This window comes from Mytilus californianus, unplaced genomic scaffold (genome assembly GCF_021869535.1).
Source record: "Mytilus californianus isolate M0D057914Y unplaced genomic scaffold, xbMytCali1.0.p SCAF_30, whole genome shotgun sequence".
NCBI classification, from domain to species: Eukaryota; Metazoa; Mollusca; class Bivalvia; order Mytilida; family Mytilidae; genus Mytilus; species Mytilus californianus.
In genome coordinates, this window is record NW_026262680.1 from 114,707 (window position 1) to 131,009 (window position 16,303).

Here is a 16,303-nt window from a genome sequence, read left to right on the forward strand (position 1 = left end):
AATTTTAAATTTCAGTTCCTCATGATATATAACCGTATCATTATTATTTTCTTTCATATATAAATCTGAAACAACCATCTTTAAATGGAAAATTTTAAAGAAAAAAAAAGGAAAAAAAAAAATCCTACCCCCCACACATTTTTTCAACCCCCTTTTGATTCATCATCCCCCACCTCAATCACAACCTTCAATTTGTGGTATGGTACATTGCAATACAATTTCACAGAGATCCATACACTTGAACACAAGTTTTTGTTGCAAACTAAAAAAATCCTTATTTTCGACCAATATTTGGCCACTTATTCATAAATGTTTGAGCAATTAACCCCAAAACTCAATTCCTACTTTCTCTTCGTGATAAAAAATAACTAACTTAAAATGTAAATTTTAAACAAAAAAAAAAGGAAACAAAAAAATTACCCCTTTTTTGACCCCCGCCCCCCTTATGATTCATCACCCCCACCCCCCTTTCCCCCCAAACCAAGCTCAATAACAGCCTTGCCTTTGTGGTATGGTACCTTGTAATACAATTTTAGAGAGATCCATACACTTGAACACAAGTTATTGTCTAGAAACTAAAAAATGCTTATTTTAAACCCCCTTTTAGGCCCCTTATTACTAAACGTTTTTGGCAATTACCACAACACTCAATTCCAGCTTTCCCTTTGTGAAATGGAACCTTGTAGTAAAATTTCAGAAAGATCCATACACTTACACACAAGTTATTGTCATGAAACTAGAAAAATGCTTGTTTTTTGCCCCCTTTTGGCCCCTTATTCCTAAAATTTTGAGGCAATTAACCCCAAAATCAATCCCAGCATTGACCCTTTGTGATATGGAATCTTGTGGTACAATGTCAAAGAGATCCATATGCTAACACACAAGTTATGTCTGAAAGTTACAAAAATGCTTATTTTCGGCCCCTTTTTGGCCCCTAATTCCTTAACTGTTGGTACCATAACCCCTAAAATCAATCCCCACCTTCCTATTGTGGTATTGAACCTTATGGTAAAATTTCATAGAGATTCATTCACTTAAACTAAAGTTAGAGTGCGAAAACCATTGTGTATTCGGACGACGACGACGACGCCAACGTCATACCAATATACAACCTCAAAATTTTTTTGCGGTCGTATAAAAATGCAACCAACACACAGTGTTGTGGGACAAGCAAACCACAATCTCTGATTGCTTATAAAACTTTGGTTTCTAATACAAAACTAATAAAACCATTGACTACAAAACAAGTTTAATAGAAATCAATTCAGTCATTATTATGTTTATAATTTGGTTCAGGAAACAATAAATATTTTCTTATTTTATGAATGTATATTTGAATTTTTCACTTTAGAAATTACTGGGGTGAACATTAAATGTTTCAACCAAGAATCGTATTTTCTGTTATTTCTCTATGAGCAACAAAACTTTCCTTTCAATACAAAACATTTTCCCCCTGAAAAATCGTGGCGATTTCTAACCAACAACCTTTTGGTATAAATTGGGAATGAAAAAGTCATCAAATTATATGTTCTATTATATTTTAGTTTTCCAATTTTCATATTTCCATGGAAATATCTGAGACAGAATATCAAACCTCAGATGTATTTCTTTCGATGGTCAGTATATTTTTTATACACTAAAAAGATGATACTCATTCTTCACTATTTTGGCATGTGAATACTGGCAAGTAAAATAACTGGATAATTAACAATCATTATATATTAAATTATATAACAAACAATATCAAATATTGTACAATATTAAAAACAAACAAATAAACTTAATTCAAGATTTAGCACCTACTGGTAACTTGCATAAAATTTAAGTAAACAAGGGTTTTGTTCGTTTGTTTTGTTGGGGTTTAACAACACCTTCTTTGCTTTGTATGGACTTCCCCCTTTTTGAATTTAGATTGGAGTTTGGTATTTTTGATAATACTTTTTATTGTTGCTTTGTATAATTTTGTGTTGGTTAGTGCACGTGTTATTAAGAGTAAAAACTGGGCTGCCAAGAAAAAGACCTTCTTTATACGTAAACTCTACTACCAATTATATAACATCATGCAAACTTTCTTGGGTACGTATTTACTACTAAGTTCCTACAGGAAATCATATATAAGTTTATAGATTTGGGCAAACAAAAAATATATCAGACGATGAAACTCCAGCAAATATCATGATTTAAGTATAAACTATACAAACTTTACCAACTGTTGCTACTAGAAAATGATTTTTGTAAAAAATTCCATGCAAACATTGCTTTTTCCTGAGTTTAGAATTTTTCCCAAAAGGGAGACAATTTGGATTGTCAATATTCAGCCAAGCAATAACAAATGTTGGAAACATTTCAAAAAAAGCATTGAGGGCCCCAGGGAAGATTTGTGCGTTGTACCAGTGTGCTTTCCCTCTAAATAAAGAATTCATTAGTCTATTATTCAGTTCACAAGGCAAACTTTTTTTTTCCATTTTATTATGCAAAAGAAATGATTGCAGTAGCAACCCTCCCATTCTAGAAAAAATATTAATCTTGATTATTTCAATCTTGTCAAGACATTACAGTAATTCAAAAGAATAAAAAAGTCTTATCATCATCAATTAATTCTTCTTGGTTATACATGCATGTAATTATGGAATTGATAATAATAAAATTATGATAATATGCATATCTGTCCATTTTCACTGACAATTTTCTTTTTCCAAACAAAAATAGTAAATAAACCTAATTAAACTTTGAACTCCTGCAGTGCTGTTAATTCACCACTAAAGTTTTGAAATATTGGTAGGTTTGCAATGACAAAAAATAACAAAATGAAATAATAATGTACACCTTAAGGTGCTTTTACAAGATAAAATTTTCCATTCGATTTTCAATCCGATTTGAGCACAAGTCAATGGTACAGCGTTCTGTTCACATGATATGATTTTCCATTCAATTAACCAAACTACATCTGATTTTAGTGTTTAAACAGTGTGATTTTTGTCGAAACAACATGATAAGTAAAAAATCAGATGGATCACCTTGAGGTTTGAGAATCACTTATTTTTTAAGGTACTAATAAAATTCAGAAAGGTCAAAAAAAAGGAAATTATTGGAAACTGGAATTTTGGGAAATGTAGATTAATTTGGTAATGATTTATTTCTGTAACTAAGGAGGGTGAGCCAAACATGCATTGCTAAGGTGTTAGTTAGTGCTATATTTACTTCTATGTTTCATAATTGAAGACCCTTAACCATGCATGCATGGCCAACCCTACTTAGTTGGGTTAGTTTATAGACCAAAAACTAAATAGTTTTTCTATTTTTCAAATTATTTCAATTTTTATAGATAAACTTGTATCAAGATACCTACGTGCATATCATGTCACTTTTGAACCATTTTCTAATTGAAAGCAAGGGTTTTCTAGGTATAGAAGAGACATTGACAAGAGAAAATGACAGAAATTGTTGTTAATTTTTTCTGATTAATAAGGAGGCAATAAAAAGTTTAATAAAACATTCTAGTAGTCTTCCTTCAAATACAGTTATCTGAATTATTGCTAAACATCATCTTTGAAATCAACTTTCTTAACAGATCCTTTAAAGCTATCATTTTTAGAAAGATTATTGCTGTTACTTTTTAATACTGAACCGCTTTCGGAGTCTCTGTGAAGTCTATGTGAAACATTGTCGGTTTTCAATATGGAACTACTTTCTGAGTCTCTGTGATGTCGCTGAATACTATTGTCTGTTTTAAGTATGGAACTACTTTCTGAATCTCTGTGATATCGCTTAATACCATTGTCTGATTTCAGTTTGGAACTACTTTCTGAATCTCTGTGAACTCGTGGAGTACCATTGTCAATATTTTGTACGTAGTTACTTTCTGAATCTCTGTGAACGCGTCCTCTTCCACTGTCCATTCTGAATGCTGTACTTCTTTCTGAATCTCTGTGAATTCGCTTACCACTGTCATATCTTAATCTATTAACACTATCTGAGTCACTGACCCCAATTTCATATTGTAATTTTTGAAGTTTCTGTTTATTCAAAATGTTCTTTTGAAAATTTCTGGCTGGGGATACTAATTCTTTCAATTTGGTTGCGATCTGAAATATAAATTTATGTTTTCAACTTCTAGCATAATATAAATACAATGAGGTTTTTGTTAAGGTCAAGTTACAGTAAACAGGTCATGTCACAGATTTTTGTAAAATTTTGCATACAGCTGCCATAAACATGATAAACAATAAATTCTTTAAAGTCAAATCAATGCTTCCAGTCATTCCCAAGGTCTCTCAGATTTTACAGGACATTCGGTCCTGTAAACTCAAAAAATTTACAAGACTGAATGAGGTTTTACCAGACCAAAATACAAGTGTCAAATTTTTTTAATAAAACACATTATTCAGACTTTTATACTTTATTTCATTAATGTTTATGATTTAATCATACTCTCTCAAATGTTTTGTATTTCTTCATCATTTATTTTCCCATGTTTTCTTTTACCAGGGACTGCACATTCATAATTTTTCAAGATCAACATCAGTGTTTTCCTCAGGATTTTTTGATAGTGCTGTGGTAAGCATGCGATATTGAATTGATTCACTTTTTACATTTGTGACCTGTTGTTACATTTATACTGCCATGTTGGTTATATTAAATTAAAAAGACAAAGACCTGTATTTTTATAAATATGCATTAACAGAAATGGAAATATGTTATTTTATTATTTAGCATTAAAAATTAAAATGACTATATGCAACATGACATGATAAGTCGGAAAGGAGAATGGCAAAAGTTTTGAAATTGTCTTTAATCTGCGAATAGGTTTATACAGCACCTCCAGTCTGTTTTTTTCCCCGATTTTTTTGTTGGACTGCAATATTTTTTATACCGCCAATCCCTGACAGTCCAACAACTTTTGGAATGACTGTGTTTCACCTGTTTAAAAGAAAGTCTGTTTTCGGGCTCTCCGTTCCAACACTGGTTCATTAATGTTCTATACTGAGGCATTATATCAACAGTTTCTGGGATTTCAGGACGGATACCGTCTTTAACCAACTCCATCACCTGAAAAATGGTATAATGTAAGGTTATCTGTAAAAAAGAAACCAATTAGAGTCTACTTCACTAAAATTTCTATGCATTGAACAGATTCCTTAACTATTTTAAGAGGTAACTACAGTTAAAATAAATCAACCAAAATTTACAGAGTTTTACGAAATATAAAGAAAAGAAGAACAGATGCACAATGTTTCCTCTTTATGTCCTGTACCTTATTTATCTGAATAAATCCTCCATTAAATAATCAATTTTATCAAAACAACTTTTTTATAAAGGACCTTCTGTATAATATCATCACAAATGAATAAATTATGACCCCAATTTCTCAAAAACACCTATATATAGTGATGCAAATTTAAAAATAAGGAATTCCAATTGTACAATTTGCTAAATATAAAGGCTATTCCAGGAACAACATTTTTTTGTATACTCTACCATCAAATATTTTTATTTCTTTTGTGACAGATTTATATTTGCTCCACCATTATTACATAAAGAAAAAAATTCCATATGGTGTCCAACCCTCCCATTCATTTTTTCCTGGAATAGCCAAAGCAAACAACTCTCTTTCAGACAATTTCTGTAACAATGAAGTTAAGTATTGATCTACATTAACACAGAACAAAATTCATTCCTCAGCACACAACATAAGTTTAAAGCAACAATGCTATTCCAAGCCAACATTGTGTTTTGAATGACATAATCTAAAACATGCAAGCATTTCAAACTTATGTTTCAATAAGGTATTGTAAAATTTTTAAACGATGTTAAAATAAAATAATCTGCAAGGTGAGCTTGATAAGACTGCAAAGGTCGTACCCTGACCAGTTGGGGCAATTATGGTCCCACAGGGGTGTGGAAATGCTAGGCCTGACTTGCCCTACTCGTACATTTGACCGCACAAGCAATTTTTTGTGTCTTTGTTGCCCATGGTCAAGTAAAAAAAGTATTGCTTGACAATGTTAATTTATATACCCATATAGAAAAGTCCTCAAAATTTTTCATCAAAGTAGAAAAAATGTCAAATAACATTATGAAAGCAACATGTTTAAGTAAAGCAACATCAATGATTAAGAAATAGATCAATTAATACAAAAATAAGTATGTGGACATTACAAAATTGGCCTCTAGATTCTTAAGTTTGAATTGTTTTTTGGTTGGTTTCTATCTCATTGGTGTATACTCTACTTATCATTTTATCATACATGCATTCTTACATACAAACAAAGACCATGGATACCATTTTCATAGTGTTTAATTACTGTTTTAGAAACATACATGTTTACAGTAAAATACATCTTCTTCACTCCAAAATTTATTAAGAAATCAGGGCAAGTAATTCTTCTTCCAGACAAGTAAAATTTACAATTTCACTTGCCCGGGGACAAGTGGTCACAACAAATATTTCCACACCCAGGATGGACACAACATTCAAGCTTAATACAGCTCTGAATTTGGATTATGATTAAATATTTGACACAGCATAGGTTTCTGACACAGAATGAATGTGTTCTAAGAACTTAAAATTTAAAATTGGACACTTACCTATTATGGTCCAATATCCAAAATCTGAATGCATGGTTAAATTTAGTATATCAAAGAACTCCAAGACCACTATGATGAACTCAAACAAAGTTAAATTTTGAATCCTTTTGACCTAAATGTGGACTAATTTGACAGTGGGGCGCAACATTAAAAAAACTAAATACTAGGTTAGATGTGGCATATCAAAGATCCCCAATAATTGAATGTTCGATGATGAAATCAAACAAAGTTTAATTTTGGACCCTTTGGACCTGAATGTGGACCAATTTAAAAACAGGGACAAAAAAATCCAAAATCTAAATACACAGTTAGATTCAACATATTAACATATTAAAGATACCCAACAATTTGAGACTTTGAATTAAACCCCATTGAAATTGGTCAAGAAATCAGCAATTTATACAGAGTTTTAGACAAGTCTTAATTTTGGCTCCCTTTTACCTAAACGGTTAGGGCCATAACCCCCAAAATCAATTCCAACCTTCCTTTTTTGGTAAGAAACCTTGTGGTACAATTTTATAGAGATCCAAAGACAAGTACTCAAGTTATTGTCCCAAAACCAGAAAATCCTTTTTTTGGACCCTTTTTGGCCCAAAGTTCCCAAAAGATTTGGACTACAACCCCCAAAATCAATCCCAACCTTCCTTTTGAGGTATGAAACCTTGTGGTACAATTTCATAAAGATCCATACACTTATACACAAGTTATTGTCCTGAAACAAGAAGATTGTTTTTGGCCCCTAATTCCTAAACAGTTAGGACAATAGTCCCCAAAAATAAATCCCAACCTTCCTTTTGTTGTATTGAACCTTGTGATACAATTTCATAGAGATAAATACACTTATATTCAAGTTATTGTCTGGAAACGAAATGTCTTGGGACAACGATGACGACGACAACATCGTACCATTATATGACAGCAAAACTTTTGCCATCGTATAAAAACTAATCATGCCATTCAAAATTTCATGAACTGGGAACAAATAAATCACTTGTCTAATGCAATATCTTGTTTGACGACAAAAAATGTTTAAATGACTGATTTTATACCTCTTGCTCTATTTGTACATCATCAAATGGATCATCACACATAACAACCTCCCACATACACACACCAAAGGAGTAGGAATCAGACTTAAGGGAGATAAATCTATCTTTTTCTTCTGAAGTTGGGTGGTTCAGGACTTCTGGAGCAGTCCATCGTAAAGAGGAAGGACAAGCACAGATATGACCTTGACCTAGAAATACAAAATTAGAAAAGATTTTAACTTTAATACTAAAGTTAAAATTATTGAATGTCAATTTTAAATGTATTAGATCTGCATTCTTTTCCTCAATTGTGACTTCACCAAATTGGACTTTTTATAAAACTTTTACTTGCTAAGAGCATTATGACGCGTGCTACTAACTGATAAGAAATTGCTTACCAGAGTAACTGAAATCACCCTCAGTTTTTGATGGGGTTCATGTAACAAAACAGATTTACCTGTGTGGTGTTTTGTGAACTGCTGTTTGTCTTTTTCTTTGTGCCATGGAGTTTTCTCAACTATGTTTTTTGTTGTCCCCTTGTTATCTCCCCTTGTTTTATTCTCATTATGAAGGTCTTCTTATTCATCATATTCTTTTGATAAATATTTATATTGTTCTTTTTCCATTGAAAGTTTAAAACTTTTCAAACCATTCAAATACAGAAAGCTGTTCATGTCATAACAACAATCTTGAGAATACACAATAAATATCATTTGTCTCCCCTTGAATCTTATTGATTTACAGTTTTATTATTCTTTAAGTATGCATGAAATATTGCAACCAACACATTAAGCAAACAACTACCAATCAATATTTTTTCTTATCGCAAGAAAGAGTGAAATAAAAGATAATTGAAGTAAAGAAATAAAAAGATTCTAAAAAATAATGAACTTAAACATGCAATATCATTATTATTCAAGAGTTATCTACCATTGAACGTTTAAAAAATCTTTAATTCAAGAAAGGAATCATGTCTCAAATTGATTTTTAGATCCTGAAGACTTCAAGATAAAGAGATTAAACTGTAGCTCACTTGCACTATCTTTACTACAAGAATACAATAACTTCTATGGAAATTCATTAACAAAAAAATCTGCTAAATTCACTATTCTAGTCCTAACATGTTTGGTTTGTTGGCTTTGGCAAACAATTACTCCTCCAAAACAAGCAGTTGTTTACTGGACTTATTTGTGCTCCAATGCAAGGAGAAGCATTCACCAAATAAATATAACTTACAACAGCAATCTTCCTGTTGACATAATTTTCTCAATGGTTGTATCAGTTTAATTAAACCAAAATCTCCAACCTGTCAACAAATAAACAGCATGTAAATATTGTCTCATTGCTACATTGATATATATACTGTAATGTGCTTTATTTTTGTGGAGTTTTAAATTTCGCCATTTTGAACGACCTTAATGGTTCACAGTTTTACTATAAATTAATTGTTAACAAAATTGTAAAATCTTTCAAAACATTAATGTTTCGCACCAAGAGTTAAGATGGTCTTAGTCAAATTTGACACAACATTTTGGATTTTTTGGTGACCACTGCTTTTCAACCTCAATATTGGTTTTGCCTTCCATTGGTTTTGATTTGAGCGCCACTGGTGAGTCTTACATAGATGAAATGTATGTCTGGAATACTAAATTATAATCCTGGTATCTTTGACGAATTCTACCAAGTATGTTTAACACCATAATCTTTTAAATAAGATTAAAATCTCCACATGGAGGTGCTTCTACTAAAAGGAGGCTAATACACAGAAAGAGAAACCTACCTTTACAATTTCATGATGAGATATAAATAAATTAGCACATCTGAGATCTCTGTGTATGATGGGAGGTTTTGTAGAATGAAGATAGGCAACACCATCAGCAGCTTGTAAACACTGAAAAATTAATATGATATAAAATAAACTATTGACACAGAGATATGTCTTGCCAGTATATACCATTGATTGTATAATACAAATACTGAAAACTTTATAGACAGCAGGTACTAATTTTTTCAAGTCTTTGGTTAAATTGACTTGTTAATTAAGGAATGACTGTAATATTTTTTCTGTCTATGAAGAAATAACATTAAAAATGTGGTGCACACTGAATAACCTGCGTAGCGGGTTATCTAAAAGTGTGCACCACATTTTTTAGGTAATTTCGAATAGACAGAAAAAATATTACAGTCATTCCTTATAATTTAATTCTAAAAAGGAGTAAATCATGATAAAAACGTTGATGACGTCACGTTCACATGACAAAATTATGTCTATGAGCTGATATACAAAACACTTTCAGCCAATCAGAAGACATGTTACATCCAAAATTAAATTATTGATTAATAACCCACGCACTTTAGGCAGGTAGACTAACATAAGACCACAAACATGATAAAGGCAGTGATAACAATAGCAAGAATGAAGTCAATGTTTTCTGTCCTTATCATTTCTCATATATTTGAGCAAGCATGTGTACCTTTTGATATTTGTGCAATTTTGCATACTTCCAACAAACCAAAAAATTAAAAATGTATTGAATATAATTTTTATAATCACCATCCCCCTTTTTGGATTTAACATCTAACTTCTGATATCATTATGCAAAAACAACAAGTGAAACTGAGCTACTGCTCAGTGATGATACCCCCGCCCAAATGTAAGTGTTCGGTAAAGAGGAAGTTGTTGAGTGATGATTCTGAAAACGCATCACACAGTAAAGCTGACTTATATAAACCATGAAACCAAATTTCAGAAATCCTAATGATGTAGTTCCTGAGAAAGATGCAAAAAAAATATTCATGGGATGGATGGACAGATGGACTAACGGATGGACGGACAGACAGAGGTAAAACAGTATACCCCCACTTTTTAAAAGCGGGAGTATAATTATCATTTGAAAATTCCACTGGATTACAGCCAACGTTTATCAAATTCATACATGTCATAACTTTAATATTTGCATCCTTGCCCTTTTACCATTTTAGGAGTTGAATATGGCATGAAAGTCTTAAAACTCAAACCACGATTTTACATACTTACAATTTTGACTCTAAGTGGCCAGGAAACTAAATCCCCTTTATTCTGTATATAATTTTTAACAGTGAAGCCTTCTATGAATTCTGACATTATATATGGAAATTTTGAGTCTGTACACAACCCTAACATAGCTACAATGTTTCTGTGTCTCTGTCGGCTACAAAGAAGCAAAATACATATATAGCAAGATAAACTGTTATCACAGAGATATGTCTCACCTTTTTGTAATTTTGATAATGCAAATGTTGAAATTAAAATAGCAATACTTTAACATGTAAGTTATGCAAATATTCAAAGTCGATGAACCATGACTGAAGGTACATGGCTAAACAATCTCCATGGAATGAGATGTGCCAATGCTAATACAACTGCATACCAAATACCATTGACTTATTATAAGTCGTTCCCTTTAAAAAAACCTAAACACAAACATTAACTTGTAAACTATGTAAAAGTTTCAAAGTCAATGAACCATGATCAGATGTGGGGCTATATAATCTCCATGGAAACAATACTTGCAAATGCCAATATATGCATACCAAATATCATTGACTTAACATTAGCAGTTCATCTTAAACTGATCTAGTCGCAAACTAATACATGTAAACTAAGCAAAAGTTTCAAAGTAAATAGACCATGACTGAGGGGGGCGGGGCCAAATATTCTCCATGGAAATGAGATGTGCTAATGCTTATACAACTGAACACCAATTAACATTGGCCTACCACTAATGGTTCGCCTTGAACTGACCTACACTAATACATGTAAACTATGAAAAGTTTCAAAGTCAATACACCTTGACTGAGGGGGCAGGGCCAAATAATCTCTATGGTAATGAGATGTGCCAATGCTAATACAACTGCATACCAAATATCATTGACTTACCATTGTGGTTCACCATGAACTAGACCTAATCACAAACTAATACATTGTTGGCGGCGACGGTGACCGTGGCGGCGGAAACAGCATACCTATGTCTCGCTTTTTGACTCCGTCAAGGCGAGACAAAAACTAAAGTTTTTAACTAAAAAAGCTGGTATAAATAAACTGGAAACTATCTAAATAGAAATTATTAAATTCTGTTAATTATATAATCATTAATAATGCTTTTGTTTTTAAAAATAGGCCTACTTCAGTAGATATTCATTATTATAATGCAAATTTGTATGCAGCATTCATTTTGATTGGATAATGTAGCAAATTTTAGGTAATTAATTTACATAATTGATGGTCTGAAATAAGTGTCAAGATATGTTTGTTGAGTTTGTTCCTTCTAAAAAAAAGTTCCCCTGGAAACTTATATTTTAAACAATGCTATAATATCTGCTCCTGTTAAAACCAATAGTCTATATACCCTTAATTTTGTTAGGAACAAATTCTGTAATATTTCTTCTGATAGAAGTAATATTCTAGAATATTTCTTCAATCTGGAACTAATATTATAAAGGAACTTCTATTCCATGTCAAAAACAAAGATGCAGTTTGACTGGTTTTAAAATGTATGGATTTAGCAGCAGTTTCAGTTGCATTTCAAAATGGTGATCATAGTATTGTATTGGAAGATTTGTGGATATTTCGGAAACAGCATGCCTAAGTCTTACCTTTGTGACTTTGTCCAGGGAGACAAAAATCACTCTACATTGAAAATGTAATGGTATACTTTTAACCAAATGTATTAATTACCTTAAAAACCATACTTCATCTTTTAGCCATTGTAACATTTCTGATGTCTTTTGCTCCTTGTGAAGGTTCAGTGTAATCCTTGTAACAGCGACCTTTAACCCTTTTACATCACCAAAATATGTGTCACCATACAAGCCACCTCCTAACCTGAAAATGTTATATTTAACTTAATTTTAGAACTGGAAAAAGATATATATATATATAATATCTGTATTTCAAAGAAGGTATGATAAGGCCACTTTTTTTTTACCTTTGAATTTGAAAATCAAATACTATAAACCCTCTAAAAATTTAAAAGATAATAATCTGTCAAATATTACTATCTTATATTTTTTTATTCTGTCTGGAGTATTCGCTTCAAACTTCTTGTGGCTCCAAGATTCTCAAATTTGACCTTGACTCTGAGGTTTTTAGCAGGCAATCTTGCCATCTTACATCTCATTTTAAAGGACCTGTGACCTTTAACACAGATTTATTGAATTTGCTTAAAAGTGACATGGTGACCTTGTGACTTTAGGAGGGTATCCTTCTGGAACCCCTTTCTCCAAAATAGCCTCTTTTTGAGATTTTGTCTTTCATATTTAGATATGAGCCATGGCTTTACCCCAAAATATATTTTATTACATGATATCTTATATAAAGATGATAATTTGCACTTATGTATAGATATTCTATTTTAAAGTGGTCAATTATAGATGAATTCTGGTAGTTCAAGACCGATTGTTACTGTCTATTATATAGATAATTTTAATCAGCTTTTTAATATGGGTACTTAAATTATAATCTGCCTTAAAAAAATCTGCAAATTTGTATAAATTAATAGGAAAATATTGAAAAAAGAACAACTTTTGTCCATGCACGGCACATGTTAAAGTTGTTGCATCTTTTTCATAGTCTTTATTCAAATCATTATTTTACGAAACATCAATGCAGGAAATCCTAACCCAAATTAAAATTGGACTGGTCCTAATATATCTTGACGTACCTTTGTGCTAGTTCTATATTATCTTTAGGTATGACACAATCATCAAATATAGGCATCATGACTTGTTTCTTCCGTTCTGCCCATGGTTCATAATCTCTTACGGAAGAATGTGATGATTTAGGCATTTCTAAGGTGTCTTTTTCTAAATCTATGGAACTGAAATTTACTTGTGTTGAAGGTACTGCCCCGATACCTAAAAATAAAATACAAAAATTCATAAATTGTTAACACAGAGATATGTCTCGCCTTTTGTCATTTTGATAGTACAATGCAAATATTGAAATAAAAAATTCGTAAGGGTTCCGCGGAACCCAGTGTCTCGCCTACTTTTGCTGTTAGTCGCAGGCTCAACAAAAATGGGGAAAAAATTATTAAAAATTTTCCTCTAGATACTATCTTTTGATTGTAAGAAGCTTCTATCCAAGTTTGGTAAAAATCCAGGATGGTCCAGGATGGTTTATGAATCTAATAAATATTTTAAAAACTTTAACTGCAGACTGTATGTAATGTTAACTGGAATAAAACTAAGTTCATTTATAAGTAATATACGGAAAAACAAGAAATAATTTTTTTACAAAATTTCCTTCTAGATGCTAGCTTTTGATCATAAACAAGCTTCTGTCTAAGTGTGGTACAAATCCAGGATAGTTTAAGAAAGTTATTAAAATTTGAATAGAAAGCTCCGCTGGGGCACAGCTTGATACAACCGCAGAGGTCGAACCCTGAACAGTTGGGGCAAGTATGGACACAACATTCAAGCTTGATAAAGCACTGAATTTGGATTGTAATTAAATATTTGACACAGCATAGGTTTCTGACACAGAATGAATGTGGTCTAAGAACTTAAAAAATTTTAATTTACCTATTCAAACCATATCGTTATTATTTGCTTTTATATATAAATCAGAAATAACCAATTTAAAATGGAAAATTTTAAAGAAGAAAAAGGAAAAAAAAATCCCCCTCCCCCCAAAATTTTTTGAACCCCCTTATGATTCATCACCCCCAAACTCAATCCCAGCCTTCCCTTTGTGGTATGGTACCTTGCAGTACAATTTCAGAGAGATCCATACACTTGAACACAAGTTATTGTCTGGAAACTAAAAAAATGCTTGTTTTTTGGCCCCTTTTTGGCCCCAAATTTGGCCCCAAATTCCTAAACGTTTAGGGCAATTACCCCCAAACTCAATCCCATCTTCCTTTTGTGATATGGAACATTGTAGTACAATTTCATAAAGATCAATACACTTACACACAAGTTATAATCCTAAAACTAGAAAAATGCTTGTTTTTTTGCCCCTTTTTTGCCCCTAATTCCTAAACGTTTAGAGCAATTACCCCCAAAATCAATCCCAGCCTTCCCTTTGTGGTATGGTACCTTGCAGTATAATTTCAGAGAGATCCATACACTTGAACACAAGTTATTGTCTGGAAACTAGAAAAATGCTTATTTTTGGCCCCTTTTTAGCCCCTTATTCCTAAACTTTTTGGGCAATTACCCCCAAACTCAATTCCAGCTTTCCCTTTGTGATATGGAACCTTGTAGTACAATTTCATAAAGATCCATACACTTACACACAAGTTATTGTCATGAAACTAGAAAAATGCTTGTTTTTTGCCCCTTTTTGACCCCTAATTCCTAAAATTTGGAGGCAATAACCCCCAAAATCAATCCCAGATTTCCCTTTGTGATATGGTGAACCTTGTGGTACAATGTCAGAGAGATCCATACGCTTACACACAATTTATTGTCATGAAACTAGAAAAATGCTTGTTTTTTGCCCCTTTTTGGCCCCTAATTCCTAACATATGGGGCAATTACCCCCAAAATCAATCCCAGCATTCCCTTTGTGATATGGAACCTTGTGGTACAATGTCAGAGAGATCCATACACTAACACACAAGTTATGTCTGGAAGTTACAAAAATACTTATTTTTGGCCCCTTTTTGGCCCCTAATTCCTTAACTGTTGGTACCATAACCCCCAAAATCAATCCCCACCTTCCTTTTGTGGTATTGAACCTTATGGTAAAATTTCATAGAGATCCATTCACTTAAACTAAAGTTAGAGTGCGAAAACCAATGTGTCTTCGGACGAAGACGACGACGACGCCAACGTCATACCAATATACGACCACAAAATTTTTTTGCGGTCATATAAAAACTTTTACCACAGAGTGAATGTTATGTTAACTGGCAGAAAAACTAAGTCCATATATGAGTAAAATACAGATAAACAGGATTTTTTTTTTACAAAATTTTCTTCTGGATACTATCTTATGATTATAAACAAGCTTCTGTCCAAGTTTGGTACAAATCTAGGATAGTTTAAGAAAGTTACTAAAATTTTAAAAACTTTTAACCACAGAGTGAATGTAATGTTAACTGGCAGAAAAACTAAGTCCATTTATGACATGTATGAGTAAAATACAGATAAACAGGATTTTTTTTTTACAAAATTTACTTCTGGATACTATCTTATGATCATAGACAAGCTTCTATCCAAGTTTGGTTGAAATGCAGGATAGTTTAAGAAAGTTATTAAAATTTCAAAAACTTTAACCACAGAGTGAATATTTGTGGACACCGCCGTCATCGATGACGCCGACGGAATGTAGGATCGCTATGTCTCGCTTTTGCGACAAAAGTCGCAGGCTTGACAAAAATGGCAATATTCAAACATGTAAACTATGCAAAACATTCAAAGTCGATGAACCATGACTGCATTTGCAAGGTTAAATAGCCTCCATGGAAATGAGAAATTCCAATGCTTATAAAACTGCATACCAAATACCATTGACTTCTTATTAGTGGTTCCCTTTAAACTAACCTAAACACTAACTTAAACTTGTAAAATAGGCAAAAGTTTTAAAGGTAATGAGCCATGATGATAGGGCATGGCTATATAATCTCCATGGAAAAGAGAATTGCAAATGCTAATACAACTGCGTACCAAATCTCCCTTGACTGAATTAGCCATTGAGT

The 16,303-nt window shown here is 32.3% G+C and overlaps 1 protein-coding gene across 1 annotated transcript in view; it reads right to left on the minus strand.

Moving 5' to 3' along the window:
• Positions 1-1,141: 1,141 nt before the first annotated feature.
• Positions 1,142-16,303, minus strand: part of LOC127736361 (probable serine/threonine-protein kinase pats1) — a 30,571-nt gene continuing 15,409 nt past the window's right edge. The window contains exons 7-14 of the mRNA XM_052246862.1: positions 13,319-13,511; positions 12,334-12,480; positions 10,654-10,807; positions 9,397-9,507; positions 8,853-8,922; positions 7,638-7,825; positions 4,921-5,049; positions 1,142-4,085 (exon numbers count right to left, since the gene is read on the minus strand). Coding sequence (XP_052102822.1) covers positions 3,537-4,085; positions 4,921-5,049; positions 7,638-7,825; positions 8,853-8,922; positions 9,397-9,507; positions 10,654-10,807; positions 12,334-12,480; positions 13,319-13,511 — 1,541 coding nt within the window. The 3' untranslated portion in view covers positions 1,142-3,536. The remainder of the gene's footprint in view (positions 4,086-4,920; positions 5,050-7,637; positions 7,826-8,852; positions 8,923-9,396; positions 9,508-10,653; positions 10,808-12,333; positions 12,481-13,318; positions 13,512-16,303) is intronic.